The 19,560-nt window shown below is 42.0% G+C and overlaps 3 protein-coding genes across 3 annotated transcripts; 1 reads left to right on the top strand and 2 right to left on the bottom strand.

The window, feature by feature from the left end:
- The first annotated feature begins 4,420 nt into the window (after positions 1-4,420).
- Positions 4,421-7,582, top strand: si:dkey-251i10.2 (uncharacterized protein LOC562682 homolog). Its single transcript, XM_057325223.1, has 5 exons — positions 4,421-4,702; positions 6,049-6,161; positions 6,376-6,485; positions 6,771-6,835; positions 6,957-7,582. Exons 1-5 carry the CDS (start codon positions 4,510-4,512, stop codon positions 7,058-7,060), a joined length of 585 nt encoding a protein of 194 aa, XP_057181206.1. The 5' UTR covers positions 4,421-4,509; the 3' UTR covers positions 7,061-7,582.
- Positions 7,583-8,868: 1,286 nt separating this feature from the next.
- LOC130548443 (ADP/ATP translocase 3-like) lies at positions 8,869-12,654 on the bottom strand. The gene is made up of 4 exons (XM_057325211.1): positions 12,526-12,654; positions 9,988-10,474; positions 9,748-9,888; positions 8,869-9,628 (listed from the first exon to the last, which is right to left on the bottom strand). Exons 1-4 carry the CDS (start codon positions 12,637-12,639, stop codon positions 9,471-9,473), a joined length of 900 nt encoding a protein of 299 aa, XP_057181194.1. The 5' UTR covers positions 12,640-12,654; the 3' UTR covers positions 8,869-9,470.
- Positions 12,655-13,433: 779 nt separating this feature from the next.
- On the bottom strand, positions 13,434-16,026 carry LOC130550173 (ADP/ATP translocase 2). The gene is made up of 4 exons (XM_057327583.1): positions 15,779-16,026; positions 14,585-15,071; positions 14,345-14,485; positions 13,434-13,844 (listed from the first exon to the last, which is right to left on the bottom strand). Exons 1-4 carry the CDS (start codon positions 15,887-15,889, stop codon positions 13,687-13,689), a joined length of 897 nt encoding a protein of 298 aa, XP_057183566.1. The 5' UTR covers positions 15,890-16,026; the 3' UTR covers positions 13,434-13,686.
- Between the last annotated feature and the right edge of the window lie 3,534 nt (positions 16,027-19,560).

The following is a 19,560-nucleotide window of genomic DNA, read 5'->3' as shown; positions in this document are numbered from 1 at the left end:
CGTCAAATCCAGCGTCGAAAAAAAACGAGCGGTGCCTAGCCGATCTAACAACTCGTCAATCCTCGGCATGGGATACGCGTCAAATTTCGACACGGCATTCACCTTGCGATAGTCTACACAGAACCGTATCGAGCCGTCCGTTTTAGGGACTAAAACTATCGGGCTCGCCCAGTCACTGTTAGACTCTTCTATTACCCCCAACTTCAACATCGCGTCTAATTCCCCCTGAACCACCTTTTTCTTGTGTTCAGGTAACCGGTAGGGTCTACTTCGTACCACTATCCCCGGCTCGGTCTCAATGTGGTGCTGAATAAGGTTCGTGCGACCAGGCAGGGGGGAGAACACATCCGCAAATTCCGCCTGCAGGCGGGCCACATCCGTGAGCTGCGAGGGTGAGAGGTGATCTCCCCCCGGGGCCAGGGCGAGGGATTGATGTTTAACATTCGCCTCCGGCCCGAGATCATCCTCTCCCGTTACCACCGTCGCCAACATCACGGACTCCTCCTCACTCCATTTTTTAAGGAGGTTGAGGTGGTAAATTTGCCGTGCTCCCCGCCTGTCTGTTCGTACGACCTCATAATCGAGATCCCCTACCTGCCGTGTAACCTCAAAGGGTCCTTGCCACTTTGCAAGTAATTTTGAACTGGAAGTAGGGAGTAATACAAGTACCTTCTCTCCCGGAGTGAATTTTCGCAAGTTGGTTCCCCTATTATACCCGCGGCTTTGCTTGTCCTGGGCCTGTAACAAATTCTCCATAGATAGCCGCCCCAGTGTATGGAGTTTTGTTCTCAGGTCCATGACATACTGAATTTCATTTTTGCTCGTGGACGGCCCGTCCTCCCAGGTTTCCTTCAATACGTCCAGCACCCCTCGAGGTTGCCGCCCGTAAAGAAGCTCAAACGGGGAAAACCCTGTGGAGGCTTGCGGGACCTCCCGTACCGCGAACAATAGGGGTTCCAACCACTTATCCCAATTTTTGGCGTCCTCGTGTACGAACTTACGAATCATGGTCTTTAATGTGCGATTAAACCGCTCCACCAGGCCGTCTGTTTGTGGGTGAAAGACGCTGGTCCGGATCGATTTAATGCCCAATAATTCGTATAGCTCGCGCAGTGTGCGTGACATGAACGCCGTGCCTTGATCCGTGAGGACCTCGCGGGGGATCCCCACCCGGGAGATGATACGAAACAGAGCCTCCGCAACACACTTTGCCGAAATGTTGCGCAAGGCTACTGCCTCGGGATATCGGGTTGCATAGTCCACTATGACTAAAGCAAACCGATGTCCCCGTGCTGATCGTTCTAATGGCCCGATGAGGTCCATCCCAATTCGTTCGAAGGGGACCTGCATCAACGGAAGAGGGCGCAATGGCGCTTTTGGTGTGGCCGGTGGATTCACCAACTGACATTCACGGCAAGACGCGCACCACCTGCGCACATTGTCGTGAATGCCCGGCCAAAAAAACCGGGCCATGAGACGATTTAATGTGTTAGTTTGCCCCAGATGTCCTGCCATTGGATTACAATGAGCCGCCTGAAAAAGCATTTCCCGGCGGCTCTTTGGAACTAATAATTGGGTTATATCCTCTTTGGTCTGAGCGTCCTGGGCCACTCGATATAACCGATTGTTCCGAAGTGCAAAATAGGGGTAGGCGAGAGGTCGGGCAGGCTGCACCGGCTGCCCGTCAATGGACGAGACATGCTCAAAAGCCCGTTTTAAGGTCTCGTCCTGGGCCTGCTCCAGGGGAAAGTCATCGCGGTCCGAGAGGATCAGCCTCTCGATCCCGCTTTCTCCTCCCCCGGAGTCAGACCCCTGCGAGCCGGGTTCTGCACTGCCCGCCTGCACGAGCCCTCGCCTTCCCCGGTTTCCCTTTCCCCAAGCAACATCCGTGCATAAAACCCTTAATAATTCTGGAAAAGCAGGCCAATTCGTCCCTAGAATTAACGGATGTCGGAGGTGCGGATTAACGGCCACCTCAACTCTATGCTTTTTCCCTTTAAATTTTATTGGCAGCGACATGAGGGGATATTGAACCACATCCCCGTGCACACACCGTACCTTAACCGCGCGGCCTTTATCCCATGCCACGGATCGAATCAGGCTTTGGTGGATCGAGGTCTGGTTGCAACCGGAATCCACCAGAGCCCGATAGGTACCCCCCCAATACTCACTGGTATCTGGTACTCGCCAGCCTGACCGGGGGCAGCCTGAGGCGCGTCCGGGACCCGAACCATTAACCCCACATCCATCATGGGACATCGGTCGAGAAAATGGTCCGGATCCCCGCAGCGCCAACAGGCCGGCCCAGACCTACCCGCCGCCCGGGCGGCAGAAAATGGGGGCGGTGCTTGGTGTGGGGAGGACGGAGACATGGGGTGGTGTTCCTCCAGCGCCGATCCGCCGGTGCGTCCCTGCATCCCGCTGGACCCATCATCGGGCCGAGGAACAGTCCCGCCTCGCCCCCGAGGCGGGAACCGCGGTGGACCCGGTGGCCGGGCTCGAGGAGCCGGCACTGGTCGACTTGGAGGAGGTGTGGGGGTGTGTGAGAGCGAGGCCGATGGAATTGCCTCCCCGACCCCGGGGCACGTGACCAAATGGTCCTCCGCCAGCTGGATGGCCGAGTCCAGCGACGACGGCCGGTGGCACTGGACCCACGCAGCTGTCTGCCGGGGAAGACGGGTGGCAAACTGCTCCAGCACCACCCGGTCGACGATCTTCTCCACGTCGCCTTCCTCGACCCTCAGCCATCTGCGGCACGAGTCCCGGAGCTGCTGAGCGAGGGCGAAGGGTCGACCGGTTTCTGCCAAGCCCAGCGTCCGGAAACGCTGGCGATGCTCCTCTGGGCTCCGGCCGACCCGCTGTAGAATGGCCCTCCTCAGCTCATCGTAAACCAGGAGGCTCTCTGGGGCCAGCTGTTGCGCCGCCACCTGTGACTCTCCGGACAAGAGGGGGAGGAGCCGGATTGCCCACCTGTCCCTCGGCCAACCGCTGGACTCAGCAGCTTTCTCAAAAAGGCCGAGGAACGCCTCCGGCTCATCCTGGGGTCCCATCTTTGTCAGCCACAGGTGGGAACCCGATGCCACTTCCGTACGGCCCCCAGCCTGAACCTCCCGGTCCACCCAGCTCCGGAACGCCTCGCGGTCCTCTTTCTGGGCCTGGAGGATAGCCTGGAAGCGGGCCTCCTGGTCTGCCCTCAGCTGCAGAAGCGCCTGGTGTTGCTCGCGGTGGAGGACCGCGAGGGACGAGATGACGTCCGCAAACGGGGTTGCCGGCGGAGCTTGCATCTGGCCACGGCTTCCTACTTCCTTCTCCCGGGTTTCGGCACCACTGTAGCAAGGTTCGTGTAGGTGAGAAGGAAGAGATCGGGGACAGGTTGACTACTGCAGAGGAGAAGTACGGTTTATTAACAAAAATATATCACAGTTCAATGCTGACGCTGCGCGTCTCTGTTTCCAGCCTCCGTATTCCACTGGAGCTGACGATCCTCTCGTGAAGCACTCCTCTCTCAGGCTTTCTCTCTCTTGCTCTGTCTCCGCAGTAGACTCTGCTGGCTCTCACACACCCGGCTCCTGTCTCCGAGCTGTTTATATGCATCCCCACACCAATCACTGGAATAGAGGACAGCTGATCATCATTTGCACTTCGCACCCCATTTACTCACCACTCTTCTCTCAGCCTTCTCTCCCGCTGCAGACCTTGCTAAATCACACCCCCCTTGCCACAGCGTCTTCAAGCCAGCATGACTTAAATGTCTGAATGCATTTGGTGCCGTTATATATCTGTGTCTACATCATGAATAAGAAATGTCTCAACTGTGGGTTGTAGCGATTAAAGTGTTCGATAAATGACCGTCTTAAAGAAGGGCACTTCCAAAGGTCACATGTCACACACCGTCTACACCAGTGGTTCTCAAACTGGGGGCCGTGGTCCCCTGGGGGGCCCCAAGATGGATCCAGGGGGGCCACAGATTTTGTGGCATTTTATGAAAAATAGAAATTTATCATAGATTTTATGCAATCAAACATCAGAAAAATGACACCACCAACCAAAAGAATTGAGGTTCCAGCATTGTATAACTGAATGTTTTTGGTTTAATAAAAATTCTAAGTTTAAGATTATACGTCTTTATATGGGGGGCCGCAAAGCGATGCACTTAACACAAAGGGGGCCTTACAATGAAAAAGTTTGAGAACCACTGCCCTACACAACATGCAGTGATCCAGCACGAGTCCGACTGGAAAATTGAGATTTTATATGCATGTTTTGATCATGACAGAGGACGTCTTTGTTCCATAGTCCAGATCAATGACAGATTCCTGAAACTGGCCTTCACCTGACACCATGTGAGTACTTCACGCAGGGGAGGGACGGGTGTCCCGCTGACATACATCAGCCATGCCTCTGTGACTCAGCAAAAGCGCCATTCAAAAGTCGATTGTCCGGCATGAGTTCTGGAGAATGTGTTTAAGTTAGTTGGTGTTGGACCTTCTGATTGTGTGTAAGGGAAAAATGGATGGCACACTCTTGGGGTTTGTCATACTGCAGGTTTTCACTTGTGCTAGTTGTTTACCAAACGGGGCGCCGGTTTCTACATGTGTGGATATGATGCCGAGGCACACAGGTGTACAACCACAGCCAACACCTGCTCCATATACAATCCACACCGGCAGCACCAGTCTCCAGACTGGCAAACCAATCACAGGTAGGGGATGACTTTTTTTACAACCATTTATTATTTACTGTATAGATGAGTAGTATAATGAAACAACATTAGAATAAATACCCGTATTCAAAAAGAATGTCACCTCATATGGAGTTTTTGTGGGCACTTGTCAACTCCGTCATACATGAAACCTGACGGAGTTGACAAAGTTGAATATTTTTTCCATCTTAACCATTTTTCCTCTCTTGAAGTTGCCTTGGTAAACAAAACAAGAATGCAAAGATGAACTATTAACAGAAATGATCACACTGGGGTGGCGGAGTTGACGTGTTAAGGCAGTGACCGCGGAACCTTCAACATGAACCCAAATGATTACAGATTAAGTCGTGTTAATTTAATTTTATATCAAATGTTTTAAGTTCCTGAAGCACATTTTTACTTTTGAGTAAAGTATAATGATTCTTTTTGATTAACGTGAGGTTTTAACTTGAACTCCTCGTTCAATTTACTCAATTTAAAGATGTAAATTCAACACAATCGGTCGAGAAGGATTTCCAATTCCCAGCATGCTTTGCGTCAGACTGCATTAGGAGAGTACATTTTAAAATATGATTATTTGATGTGTTTTTCAGTAAAGTTAAAGGCTTTGATATTTAGAAGAGTTTGACATATTTCTCAGTTTTGTGGTAAGTGCCGTTTAGAAGAGTTGTGCGTGTGCTTAGGCTGTGGGAGGCGACGTGTAACCTGGAACATGAGCTATGACACCGGCCAGTAATGACTGTGCTTATGCCAGTTTTGAGATGAGTCTCTTCTGGCTCGTTTTGGGTTTCACATGTCAAGGTATTTGATTCTTGCATATTAAGACTAAGAAATAAAATTGAGTTTAATTAACTTAAAATACATCTCTGTGTTTTTATTTTTGAAGTTCTGTCCGCTTAATTTCACGATGTGAATGATGAATGAAATATTTAGGTCACGCTTACGAAGACGTATTAAGAACTTTAATTTAACTTTAATGAAAAGTTGAAAGTTCTGCTTGCTGAAACCAAGAACCTCTAAATCTCAAAGCATTGGAGGCAACAAGTTGCTGTCATTTCTTTGAGTATTGGTAACTTATGCGGGTTTACAGTGTACTTTAAATATAAAAAAACAGAAAGCTTATCAGATCGGGTCCTACCGTGGCATCCATATTGAGCAGGCACTGGGAAAACTGGTCTTTAGAGTTATTGACAAAGTCTTCTTGACGGAGTTGATGCAAGTCAGAACACAATGTTGGCAGTCTTCTTATTATGGAAAAATGTTTTAAGATTTACGTATATGCATTTAAAATAATTCTAATGAATTTATTCCCAAATATGGTTGTCAGTTGATTTGTTTGTTATCAGTTGTCATTAAAGGGCCGGATTATCATGGTGTGCTGCTGGAGGCTCGATCCGGCTCTGACACTACAGCAATAGGAACCTGGCAGACGCCTCCAGCCAACACAAAGCTCCTGCAGGTCATGCTCGACTGAGCTTCTGTTGTACCTCAGTAAATCATCACGATATATCGCAAATGTGCATAATGCAACATGCATTTCCAATTGATCTCTTAACCCCCATAAGACAATTGATAAACACTCAGCTGTCCGTTTACATAAATGTATGATTGTTATATTGTTGTATATAATGTTGTTGATTTCCATCTGAAAGTCACGCGTTTGTGTTTTCCAGTGTGCAGAAAACCTGCAGGGTGCCATTACTCACGCCAACACTAACACTAAAGACAACTCCACCGTCTACACCTGGACTCCACCTGCCACAGCCAACAGTGTTTACTTTGTGTAAGAGCGATCAATAACAAACCTAAATCACGTCGTGTCAAACCTGTATGACTTTCGTTCTTCAGCAGAACACAGCAGAAGATATTTGGAAGAACGTTGCTCAAACAACGCTGAACCCCATTGACTTCCATCGTATGAACACCAAACCACTGAGACATTTCTCAAAATATCTTCTTTTGTGTTCCACTGAAGAAAGAATCACATACACGTTGACAACCACACGAGAGTGAATAAATTATGAAAAAATGTGATTTAGACTTAAATATTTATGATCTTCTTCCTTAGCGCGACTGTAGCGCAGCAGCGTACTGTATACTGGCTAAACGTGAAGTCAGCGAATCTGATCAAAAGTGAGTAAACACAGAGATATCAAATAGTTCACCCTTTCGGTTTCATACAAGTCGTGTCAAAAACAGCTCATCGATGACGTTCTAATACACTTCTATTATCTTTTGATGTTGTAACGTTCAGGCGACGGAGGAGGAACGTCGCTTGACGTCCATGATAGTGCAGAATCGCTGAACGTCATCCCTGCCGTGCTTCTCATCGTCCTGCTTCAATGTGTAGTCGAATAACAATCCTGATACTGATCTTCTAGTTGAAGAAGATCCACGCCGAGTAAAGCATACTAGCGCAACTATCAAACATGAAATATTAACACAATCTTTTATTTACCTGATACTTTGTACACGTTGCCCGCAGGTTTCAATGCTTTTCTTCATGCCAAAGAAATATTTTTGTGTATGTCTGTCTATATCATATATCTGACGTGTTAACCCAGAACCAAACATCATTTATTGAAAGTGACGTTTTGGAGCATTTATGGTCAAAGCTTGGTCTATTATTTGAATATTATTCATTTTTCCCCCAGTATTTTAGAACAGAAATGCCCACAAACTCTGAATGAACTCAAATAGAAAAGCAGCCATTACAGTTCTGCATCTATAAAGCAATATCTTAACCGAAGTGCATTCTGGGAAGCATTTTAAACTGTTAAATTCGTTCCCATGTATTACATTTGTTTCAGCCTATGTTGTGCACTTGGTTACTGTACTGTCTCATTTAACTCAAGTGTTCAAAAAAGATTTAACAAATATATCACGAAAGAAAATGTTTTCAGTGTCTTTAATATCATGCATCTCACGTTCACACCCATTTTGTATAAAGTAATTAAATACTACAGCTGAAGTGCAAGTTGACTGCCACAGGGGTAAATAGCATCCATTAATTGTCCAATGACAGCTATTCAAACTCTGTTCTGAGGAAAATCATTTCGTCAACAAATCACAAAGATTTGTTTTGCAGCGTCTTTGGAGTCAATTCACTCATACTTAAAGGAACAGTTCATTCAAAAATGAAAACTCCTATAATTTACCCTCTTTCAAGTCAACTTTATTTTTATTGCACTTTTTACACTTTGAATTGCATCAAAGCAGCCGTACAAGTAAAAACTTGTTAAAAAGAAAACTGCGTGTTAAATGCACGTAGAACCTTAAAAGTGAGATGAAATAGAAAAAGTAAAGAAAATCAAATACATACGTATATACAGTGCCTTGCAAAAGTATTCATCCCCTTCATTTTATTCACATTTTGTTATGCTGCTGCTTTATCTGAAACTACTTTAAATGATTGTTTTACATTAATCTACACTCCATGCACAATAATGTCAAAACAAAAAACAGATTTGTGACTTAGAACTTTGCAAATTTATTAAAAACAAAATAAGTACATTGCATAAGTATTCATACCCTTAACTCGGTAGTTGGTTAAAGCACATTTGCAGACTCAAATCTTTTTGGGTATGATGTGACAAGCTTTACACATCTGCATTTTTCCATTTTCTGCCATTCTTCCTGTAGCTGAACCCCCCCCCACATCATGATGCTGTTTCCACCACATTTTACTGTTGACACGGTATTGTACAGGTGTTGAGCAGTACTTGTTTTTCTCCAGACATGATGCGAAAATGAGATTCATCAGACCAGAGAATCTTGTTTCTGACAGTTTGAAAGATTCGTTGAAGTATGTTTTTGCATATTTCAAGTTTCCATGTGTCTGAGTCTTCACTTAGCAATGGCTCGAGTCATTTTCAGCTGTTGCACATTTTATCGAGAGGTATTTGCCGCTCCAAATCATACTTATTCAATTGAATTTGCCACAGGTTAACTCCACTCGAAGTGTAGAAACATCAACAAGCAAAACTAATGCTTCTGAGCTAAATTTCAAGTGTCCCAGAAAAGGGTATGAGTACTCATGCAATGTACTTATTTCAGTTTTTAATTTTTAATAAATGTGCAAAGTTGTCACAAATCATATTTTGTTTTATCATTATTAGTGTAGATTAATGTAATTTATTTTATTTAAAGTAGTTTAAGATAAGGCAGAAACATAACAAAATGTGAATGAAATGAAGGGGGATGAATACATTTGCAAGGCACTGTACATACCGTAAGTTTTACAAAAGATGAGCTAGAGATACTTTAGATATATCACAATCAAATTAAAAGAGATTTTGCAATAATATTACAGATTGCACCAATAATATCACTCAATAATATCACTCAAGTGGTTAAAGAAAAATTGTGGAGATTTTAGCGGCATCTAGTGGTGAGATTGCGAATTGCAACCAACGGCTTACTCCACCCCTCCCCGGCTGTCGAACGTATCCGTCTTTCTTCAGTTTAACACAAACAAATAATTGTAAATAAAAACGCTATCATGTTTTCTTCTTATTCTTATTTATATATTTTTATTTAACAAAATGCTTAAGATTTTGTCAAACGTGACGTCACGTCGATAACTTTGTATCTTGATTCTCGCATGCCAAAACGTATCAAAACACCTTGTTCCAGGTAAAAAGGTAAGATATTTCAAAGGATCATGATATTTTAATTTAAAATGTTCTAAAAGTCTTCTAAGCATTTCTATCACACATGAGTCATTAGTCAGATGCATTACAGGTTTAAACAGGTTTTCCTTGAAAGTTTAAATGATCTTCTTGAGCTCATCGTACAGAACCAGCACGAAGGCTCCGCCCATTCCTCGCAGCACATTAGACCAGGCACCTTTGAAGAAAGCCTTCCCGCCTTCATCACGAGCGATCTTCCTCCAGCAGTCGATCGTGCCGATGTACATGATGTCAGCTAATAATAATTTAAAAAAATTTTTTTTTTTTAATGTAGTTCAATTGGTAGACGTCATGGATTTCAACCCCTAGGGAAACAGCTGTGGATGCAATATAAAAGAAATGTGTTTATTGTACCTCTGTTGCGTCCAGACTGCATCATCATACACCGGCGAACCGTGTCAAAGGGATACGACATGAACCCGGAGACAACGGTGACGGTCTGAGCGATCATCCAGCTCACCATGATGTGCGTGTTCTTGGGGTCCGGCAACATTCCTGCAAAACACAAACCTCTTTTGAACTTTTGAAGCATTGGACAGAATGAGACAAAAAACTGGAAGACCAAGCCGATGTGAGCCAATCAACACAACCCACCTTTGGCCGTGTCATAGACGCCGAAGTACGCCGCTCTGTAGATAATGATGCCCTGCACGGACACATTGAAGCCCTGATACAAGCCCTTCAGGCCGTCAGACTTGAAGATCTTCGCTAAACAGTTGCCGAGTCCCGTGAACTCTCTCCCTGCACCAGCTTTGCCAACATCAGCAGCCAAACGGGTTCTGGCAAAGTCCAGCGGGTAGACGAAGCACAGGGACGTGGCTCCGGCCGCTCCACCGGAGGCCAGGTTACCGGCGAAATACCTCCAGAACTGAGTGTGCTTGTCAACGCCGTCCAGGAACACCTTCTTGTACTTGTCCTTGAAAGCGAAGTTGAGGGCCTGTGTGGGGAAATATCTGATGACGTTGGCCAAGTTCCCTCTCCAGAACGACAGGAATCCCTGCTCCTTAGGAATGCGCACTACACAGTCAATGATACCTTTGTAGTGTTTGTCAGCCGTGATCTGCTTGCTGGCGTGCTGGACCTGTCAGAAATGAAAAGATTCCTTGAACTTTCGATCTAAGGTCGTAATAAGCACAACATTCGTTTCGCTTCATAAAGAGCTCTTTGGTTGTGACCGAAGAGAAACCAGGATTGAAAAGAAACAGATTTTTAAAGGACTCCAAAATGAAAGAGTGTGAGATAACTAGAGCTCAGTCCTTTCATTCTCCAATACAGAGCCATATGGACAATTAGTTTAAGACAACAGCAGGATAACACAATAACTGCAGCTGTGTTTGACGTATAAAAGACCTCACATATACATACATTTTAAGGTTTCGATTAAAGATTACGACGACAAAATAATGTTTGCGTGGCTTGACTTGCACGGATAAACTGTACCCTATACAAAACAAGTCATGTGTGCTATTATAAATAGGGTCAATGTTGATTCCGGGTTATATTTTCTTCTGTGATTTCCAGTCATTTGTAATTAGTTATTATCGTCTGGGATACTCTGCTGTACAAACACATCTGGGAGACGTCTATTTTATGTCTGCATATACATCTTACATCTGTGTTTTTTTGATTGTTTGCGCATCTGCAATTCGTCTCGGAGATATACGATGTTTGAAAGATGTTTACGATATTTAGAACTTTTTGAAGACGTTAATCAGATGTTTTTACACAACGGATGTTTTCCAGATACCAAGACCTTTAGCAGACATCTCACAGACATACTGGGGATCAAGGCCATATTAGAAAGGGCAGTTTTACATACATTCTAAATCATGGACATCTAGATGTCTATATGACATCTGACGTCTCGGAGACGTATTGCAGATGATCAAACAATCAAAAAAATACATCTTGCAGATGTAACTGCAGACATTAAATAGACGTCTCCCAGATGTATGTGTGGTATCGGGGGAAAACTGGTTGATTTTTTTCTGAGTACGGTCGAATATATAGTTGAAGTCAACAGTTTACATACCTTAGCAGAGTCTGGAAAATGCTGAAAATTAACGTCAAAAGTTTACATCCCCCTGATTATTAATACTGTATGATGTTACCTGCAGTCAATGATAGTTGTTATGTTTTGTCATAGTTGTTCGTGGGTTGTTTGTCCCGAGTCATTAAACTGTCCACTGATCTTCAGAAAAATGATCCTGGTCCTCAGGAAATCTTTACTTTTTCAGCATTTCTGTATTTTTGACTCATGTCCAGCAGTAAGAGACTCATACACAACTATTACAATAGAAACATGCAGGTGACATCATACAGTATTAATAATCAAAGGGATGCAAACTTTTGACCTGGGCTATTTTTAGAAATTCTGTTATTATTCTTTGGTGTGAACTTCATGTTAACATTTCTTTCGTAAAATAACTTGCTCAGGGCAGGACTAAAATAAAAATGAATGTTAATTTTCAAAATTCCTCTTATTTTCCCCACATTTTCAGCATTTTCCAGATTCTGCAAAGGGACTTCAACTGTATATGAAGAGTTTGGTTCCAAAAGGAGATCATTTTATTTTTTAAGTAATTATGGCTTAAATCAGAACAAACCAACTGCAGTTTGATTGATATTAATTGGAATGCACAATAAAAAAAACATGATTTTTGAAAAAAATTAAAACGGAGTTAACTCATTTTGGAAGCAAACTCTTCATATGCATATCTACGGTGTTCTACTGTACTCTACAGAGGATCTCCCAGTTACGTCACAAGGTGACCCCGCCCACCGATCCTGTCGCCCAGTGACAGGCAGCAGAAGGTCCCAACAGAGAAGTTTCTGACAGCCTTTTTTAAATAAAGACAGAATGAGCAAATTTACATTTATTTTATACATTATGACACATTGCTGTAGACTAAACTACCCAACAGTATATCAAATTAACATAAAAAAATCTATATATATACAGTAAGTAAAATGCAAAACATCATCTTCAATAGTAAACCAGTTATAGAGATGATTTTTTTCTGCAGAAGGCGTACTTAGTTACTTTGTACTGATGTTTTAATGTTTTCTTGACAGTCGTCACAGGCGCAGAATGGGCTTTCATGACAGGTGTGATGTCTCACTTCACGTTACCTGCAGCAGCAGTTTGACCCTCTCGAGAGGAGCGACAGCGGTCTCTATGATCGCGGCGGCGATTCCTCCGGCCAGCAAATCCTTCGCGAACGAGACCGCGGTTTCTCTCATCATCGTGATGTTCTTTACACTCACTAACCCCAACAAGCCTCTTTCCTCAGGATGCTCCCGACGAAACATCCCACTTTATGGACGCTGGGTCATTTTTCCAAGATCGCGAGAAACAACGGGAACTCGGTTCTATTGTACAGGTACGTTTGTTCTTTAGGGAGAAGAAACCCGATGCGTGTTTTTCTGCACTACGCGTCTGTCCAGACCTGACAATACGCCAGCACCAAAGATTAGACCATTCTTTTTGAAAGCGAACATTTCTACTCATATTTTATTGGAATAATTCCTTTACTAAAGTAGATTTCTCCTTACAAATAAGGTTAAGGATAGATCTTACAAAATAAGAGTCTGTATCCTACCAAACTGTTTTGATCAATTAAATATATTTTAAAAGTGATATTAAAACTAGATGCTTTCACTGAAACAATGCTCTCACTTTGGGTCTGGCCAAGATAACTTTACTTTCAAAGTTTGATTATAACTTTTATTTTCCCATCTAAACTCCATATTTACAAATTTATGATGAATGCAAGCCTATGTTTAGAGTACTTAAGTAGTTTAACATGGGCATAGATGTAATGTTTAAATCTAAAAACAGTAAAACCAAATTAAACCATTTTCATTTCAAATTAATGTGTAAATAAGAAATTCTCTTAATTTACTCACCCTCAGACCATCACAGATGTAGATGACTTTCTTCAGTTAAACAAACAATTAGAAAATGCTATAAAGGGCTCAAAATGACACATTTCCAGTCAACCAATAGGAATAAAATGACAGATTCCAGTAGACGTGTGTAGGTTTTTTCAGTAGAACGACTTTATTCAAGTCAGAATTAAAACAGACTGACGGGAGAACAGATAAGGTGCTCAGTTTTGACTTCAAGGTACAACAGTAACCAGTGACGGGAACTCTGGAGAGAAAAAATAAAACATTTCTTTCATACATGCATCATCTGCAACGTAACTAGTAGCGAAATACTAGTCAGGCCGCATACGGCAGAAGTCCAACCAGACGCATTACAGGTTTTCCAGCGGCGAACGTTAAAGTTTAAATGATCTTCTTGAGCTCATCGTACAGAACCAGCACGAAGGCTCCGCCCATTCCTCGCAGCACATTAGACCAGGCACCTTTGAAGAAAGCCTTCCCGCCTTCATCACGAGCGATCTTCCTCCAGCAGTCGATCGTGCCGGTGTACATGATGTCAGCTAATAATAAAGTGAAAGCATAATTATATATAGCATATGTAACCAAATGCGAGTTTAATGTGTTTATTTATTATAACAAAATATAACAAATTTACTTAACAAATTGGCATACACTTTACATTCAAAAATATACATTTTTAAAGGGGGTTAGACACAGAATAATAAGAAAAAATATAATACAACAAAAATACAGACAATAAATAAACACTTCAATCTTTTAGCCATCCATATTATTAAATATAAAACATACATAGGGGAAGATATCGTAATAAGTTAGATTGATCAAATAGATCCAATAGGATTCCAGATTATTTATTCTTTGTTTTTGACAGAGTTTTTAGGTATTGTCTTAAATCATTTTTAAATACTACAAACGGGGGGTGATTTAAAAAACCTACATATTTTGCTAATAAAAGCTAATTATTCATCAAAAAGCATTTTTGACCACCTTCTTTATAGTTTCCATACTTAACATCAGAATTAGAATGTGTTTATTGTACCTCCTTTGCGTCCAGACTGCATCATCATACGCCGACGGACCGTGTCAAATGGATATGATGTAAGACCGGCGACTGCGGTGACGGTCTGAGCGATCATCCAGCTCACCATGATGTGCGTGTTCTTGGGGTCCGGCAACATTCCTGCAAAACACAAACCTCTTTTGAACTTTTGAAGCATTGGACAGAATGAGACAAAAAACTGGAAGACCACGCCGATGTGAGCCAATCAACACAACCCACCTTTGGCCGTGTCATAGACGCCGAAGTACGCCGCTCTGTAGATAATGATGCCCTGCACGGACACATTGAAGCCCTGATACAAGCCCTTCAGGCCGTCAGACTTGAAGATCTTCGCTAAACAGTTGCCGAGTCCCGTGAACTCTCTCCCTGCACCAGCTTTGCCAACATCAGCAGCCAAACGGGTTCTGGCAAAGTCCAGCGGGTAGACGAAGCACAGGGACGTGGCTCCGGCCGCTCCACCGGAGGCCAGGTTACCGGCGAAATACCTCCAGAACTGAGTGTGCTTGTCAACGCCGTCCAGGAACACCTTCTTGTACTTGTCCTTGAAAGCGAAGTTGAGGGCCTGTGTGGGGAAATATCTGATGACGTTGGCCAAGTTCCCTCTCCAGAACGACAGGAATCCCTGCTCCTTAGGAATGCGCACTACACAGTCAATGATACCTTTGTAGTGTTTGTCTGCCGTGATCTGCTTGCTGGCGTGCTGGACCTGTCAGAAATGAAAAGATACTTTAATCCTCCATCTAAGGTCGTTTATACTTTGGGTCTGTTATCCTAAAGAATAAGCAGAACGACGTGGGGTCTTGGTTGTGACCTTGTGTTGTGACCCCTGTTCCTAAAGCCACCCACACTTCAGACACCAGAATGAAAAAAACAATCAGCGTTACGTAACTAGACATCAGCCCTCCAATACAGATCCATCACGGACAACTAGTTTCGACAACTACATGCGTATAAACCAGCAGGAGGCTCTAAGCAGATGACACTAGTGTGTCATGTCCCCTTCACCGGCTGCACAAGAGCACACACACTGTGTCCTGACATGTTAGCACGTCATCTATAAAGCTACACGGAATATTACAAACAGAGGAAGATAAACAACAAACCTGCCTTACTTTCTCACTGCCTACGGTTTTATTACAGTAACCGGTTGAACTACGGTATTTCTAGTCAAACCAGTGTAATCACACAAATACAACAGTAACCAAGGATTAACTAGTATACACTACGCCATAAAAACACCTTAGTACGCACAAACTAACCGTAGTTTTACCATAGTAATCACACTTTAACTGTGTAGTATGACAACTTAATTTGTTTTTATTAACAATCAACTATTGTTATTATTGATGTATTTCGCCACAATACTACATTTAGACAAACATCGTGTGATGTGTCACTCCGCGCCTCTCGTACCTGCAGCAGCAGTTTGACTCTCTCGATCGGAGCGACGGCGGTTTTCGAGATCGCGGCGGCGATTCCACCGGCCAGGAAATCCTTTGCGAACGAGATCGCGGTTTCGTTCATCGTGACGTGACGCGGCTGATGTTCTTCACCCGAAACAAAACCGTTGCCACCTAGTCGCCGAACCCCTCAAAACGTCCCAATTTATAGGCGCTGTGTGACTTTTACAAGATCGCGAGACACGACGGGAATGCTGTTCGATTGTTATTGGTACGTTTGTTCTTTGGGGAGGAGAGAGAATGGAGGACAGCCAACCAAAGGCCCTGTATGTATGGACAGACACGTCACTCGACAGCCATATTTGCAACTCTTCCGGGGAGATTTTTCTGTCACGCAATACCAAGTCCCATCTACCTGAATAAGGGAAGAGCGTTATCTTTTAAATCGCTCGCTAATGTCGCAATAAAACGACACATTTATAACCAACTATTAAACATGATATCAATTGTCACACAAACTCTGTTTCTTAAGCTTAAACTGTACTAAAAAGCACTATTTTATGTTGCTCCAGCTACTTCGCAGGCTTAAGAGCCTGTCTTTAACGATTGATGATTGGCTCGTCTTTTTACTAGAAGGCGGGACTTCCTTCGCAAGAGCGTTGCACTTTTCCCCCATTCATAGCGATAACTGTTCACCTTCCACCGTTAGTCTTTGGCCCCACCTCCTAATGTCATTGAAGGGTTTTGCGTACCCACAGGAAGGCAGAGAAATATCGATTAGTGTTCTTTATTATCACAGTATACATGCCTTTTACTATTACAGCTGCACACTTAACAATAAACACACTGAAAATATAAAGTTCACAAATCTCATCTGAACCATTTGAGCTCAATTATTTACATAAAACCCGCAAAATAATTAATGTGACCTCCCTAAAAACGTATGATAACGTTTTTTGCATGTTGTCTTACGAAATATCTTTTTGTTAATTTTCTGATGTCTATAACCCACGTGAAAAACTACTGAAGTGTACTTGAGTAATTACTATAGTAAACTAGAATTCCTATGTGGGCTTAGTGTTGCAGAGTAAAAGTAGCATGTCAGTATGATAATAAACTAAAGAGACATACACTGAAATAAAATTGCAGGCATGATTCATACTCATAAATCAATGAGATGAAATGGCAAGATTAATGTAAGATTAGATGTTAATGTTGTTGTAATTGTACGTGTATATTAGCAGGTGAGAATGAATCCTGTAAAGGGTTATGTCTTCTGATATTTGTCTGCCTTGCCTGCAGGCCCAAGTGAGGGTAGAAACTGTGGTTAAACCTGTCTGAAACAAGTCTTGGACCTGCCTAAATCCTTCAAGGAGTCATAATAAACAAGAACAAAAACCTGATCGAAAACCAGTTGATCTTGCTTTATTCTACATGGTGAAACCTAATGAAGTCTATTAAAAGGTTTCGGTAACACTTTACATTAATGTTCCCTTCATAAAGCATTTATAAATGTGTTCATTAATGATTAATAAGTCATTTACAAATGCATTATAAAGCAGTTATAACGGCATAAATAAAAGGGGATTCTAACGAAATATCTGCCAAAGAGTGAGCCATTTTTAACTCACATGTTATAAATGTTTATTAAATGTATTTATTCATTATTTATTTGACTCAAAAGCAGATTCATTATTATCTTGATGTTGTTTGCAAAATAGGCTGTCAGACGGGAGACTGTAGGGTGTTATGTTGGTTTTTTTCAGATTTGAAATATACAGTAATAAGAAAAACCAACCCAGTCTCCCGTCTGACAGCCTATTTGGCAAATAAATAATGAATACATTTATTAAACATTTATAACATGTGAGTTAAAAATGGCTCACTATTTGGCAGGTATTTCGTTAGAATCCCTCTTAATTTACGCAGTTATAACTGCTTTATAATGCATTTGTAAATGACTCATTAATCAAATAATGAACACATTTACAAACGCTTTATAAAGGGAACCTTAATGTAACGTGTTACCCAGGTTTCTGGAAAATAATGGACATACTTCTAAATATATACTGCATTTCCACAGAATACACTGATGATCTACTACATTTCTATAAATGTGCAGTCACCGGTTACACGACAAGGTTCACCCCTTGAACTATGAACTTTGGAACACTGTATCCCACAATGCAATGCAGTTGACCTGACCTTCCACTTGCAGTGTGACAAATGAACTGGACGCAATATGGCAAGATTTTTTCCAATGTAAATCAAAATCTGACATTGATTTTAAATTGTTAGTCGATTAAAAACGTGAATGAATTTTATTTTATTTCTATAAACATGCAGTGTTTAGTGAGGTCATAACAAAAGGTGCACACTGTTTACAATGTTTATTGATGCATAATGCATCTTGTATTTTTATTGGCAATATTGAGCAGTCATTTAGCGCAAGGCTGAAGTGAACCCTTAAATTTAGTAACTTGAATTTTGGATCCACAGGTGTCCTGCCTCTTAAAGCATCACATTATATAGTCTAACATCACTGTCATGTGATTTTTACTTTAGTTATTTTTTAAATTCAATACAAAATCACTTATTTAAACGTAACATCCATGTGTGTGATACATTCACAAAAGAGAATCAGAAGGTTGATGAATTGCTTGTACACCTTGTGGCCACCAGATGGAGCCATAACAACAGTGATGATTCAGTGAGAAAAGTAATGGATGTAAAAAAATGAAACGCCAAAAATATTTTGAAGAATGCCAAAGCGTTTGAGAAAGAATCGGAGCTGTCCTGCCCCAGATTTTATTAGATGATCATGTCCATTAATCTTCCTTTGCAAATGTATGGGGCACAATGTGCAAATCACAAATATGAACACATTTTACTGCAATAAAGTGTAGAAATTCTCACTTCAACGTCCACAAATAAGACATTCCTTCATAGAGAAACAAAATAAATAGAAAAATGATTGACAGGCACATGTGTCACACACACACGTATGTATACGAAGGTAAAGAGAGGCAGCAGGTGCTTCTGTCTGCCCTTTAATTACATTTACTCTGATTCATCTAATTGATATGCTAATGAGGAGGTAATTTATGCACATCCACAGCCTTTTTTAATTAATGGATAATCAGATCATATACGCTCCTGCATATTTCATCACACAAAACTGTCAGCTTTTTGATTTTGTTTTAAACAGTCTAGTTTAAATGGACGATTTCCTGTTACGTTTAAAAAAAGGTACATTATAGTAATACAGTGCTTTAGTATCAAACTAAAATCATTTCACGACCTTGATTTTACTTAAACACTCTAAAAATGATGTGATCAGTAAGTCATGATGTTCTTACTGTACGTTATTTCAACTCATCAAAATCTCATTTTCAATCTTATTTAAGTTACAGCAACTCATAGTTGAGATTTAAAATAGCAATTTGAATAAAATGAGTTCTAGTTTCATTATGCTTACAAATTGTAGGCAGCAAAAAAAAATACAGAGCAGAAATCAAAAAACTTTAGTATGACTCATTGCAAAACTTTCATTTTACTTATTGTAATATCATTGTTTTACTAACACAAACATCTTTTATTTTGCTAATTAGATTGATGATTTTGCTATTTTTAGGATGTGTCTCCAGCTTTTGATCCTCTAACCCCCTTAATGTGTTGCCAACAATCACTCCAAAACTGTTACCTCCCCCTCTGTTTTGCACTACTTAGTGCTCATCAGTGAGGGTGAGTTAAACAGAGCTAATAATAATATTATTACACGACGGCAGGCACTAT

The sequence above is a fragment of the Triplophysa rosa genome, linkage group LG2 (genome assembly GCF_024868665.1).
Source record: "Triplophysa rosa linkage group LG2, Trosa_1v2, whole genome shotgun sequence".
Taxonomy (NCBI): Eukaryota; Metazoa; Chordata; class Actinopteri; order Cypriniformes; family Nemacheilidae; genus Triplophysa; species Triplophysa rosa.
The sequence above is the reverse complement of the archived record's forward strand: the minus strand, read 5'-3'. Positions and strand labels throughout refer to the sequence as shown.

Bases quoted from the DNA above. Each gene is read 5' to 3' on its own strand.
- si:dkey-251i10.2 (XM_057325223.1), top strand. From the start codon at position 4,510: ATGGATGGCACACTCTTGGGGTTTGTCATACTGCAGGTTTTCACTTGT. The intron at 4,703-6,048 runs GTAGGGGATGAC...GTTTGTTATCAG, and splicing joins GACTGGCAAACCAATCACAG to TTGTCATTAAAGGGCCGGAT. The intron at 6,486-6,770 runs GTAAGAGCGATC...CTTCTTCCTTAG, and splicing joins GCCAACAGTGTTTACTTTGT to CGCGACTGTAGCGCAGCAGC.
- LOC130548443 (XM_057325211.1), bottom strand. From the start codon at position 12,639: ATGATGAGAGAAACCGCGGTCTCGTTCGCGAAGGATTTGCTGGCCGGA. The intron at 10,475-12,525 runs GTAACGTGAAGT...CATTTCTGACAG, and splicing joins GGGTCAAACTGCTGCTGCAG to GTCCAGCACGCCAGCAAGCA. The intron at 9,889-9,987 runs GTGGGTTGTGTT...TGTGTTTTGCAG, and splicing joins CGTCTATGACACGGCCAAAG to GAATGTTGCCGGACCCCAAG.
- LOC130550173 (XM_057327583.1), bottom strand. From the start codon at position 15,889: ATGAACGAAACCGCGATCTCGTTCGCAAAGGATTTCCTGGCCGGTGGA. The intron at 15,072-15,778 runs GTACGAGAGGCG...CATTTCTGACAG, and splicing joins GAGTCAAACTGCTGCTGCAG to GTCCAGCACGCCAGCAAGCA. The intron at 13,845-14,344 runs GTACAATAAACA...CTTTATTATTAG, and splicing joins GCAGTCTGGACGCAAAGGAG to CTGACATCATGTACACCGGC.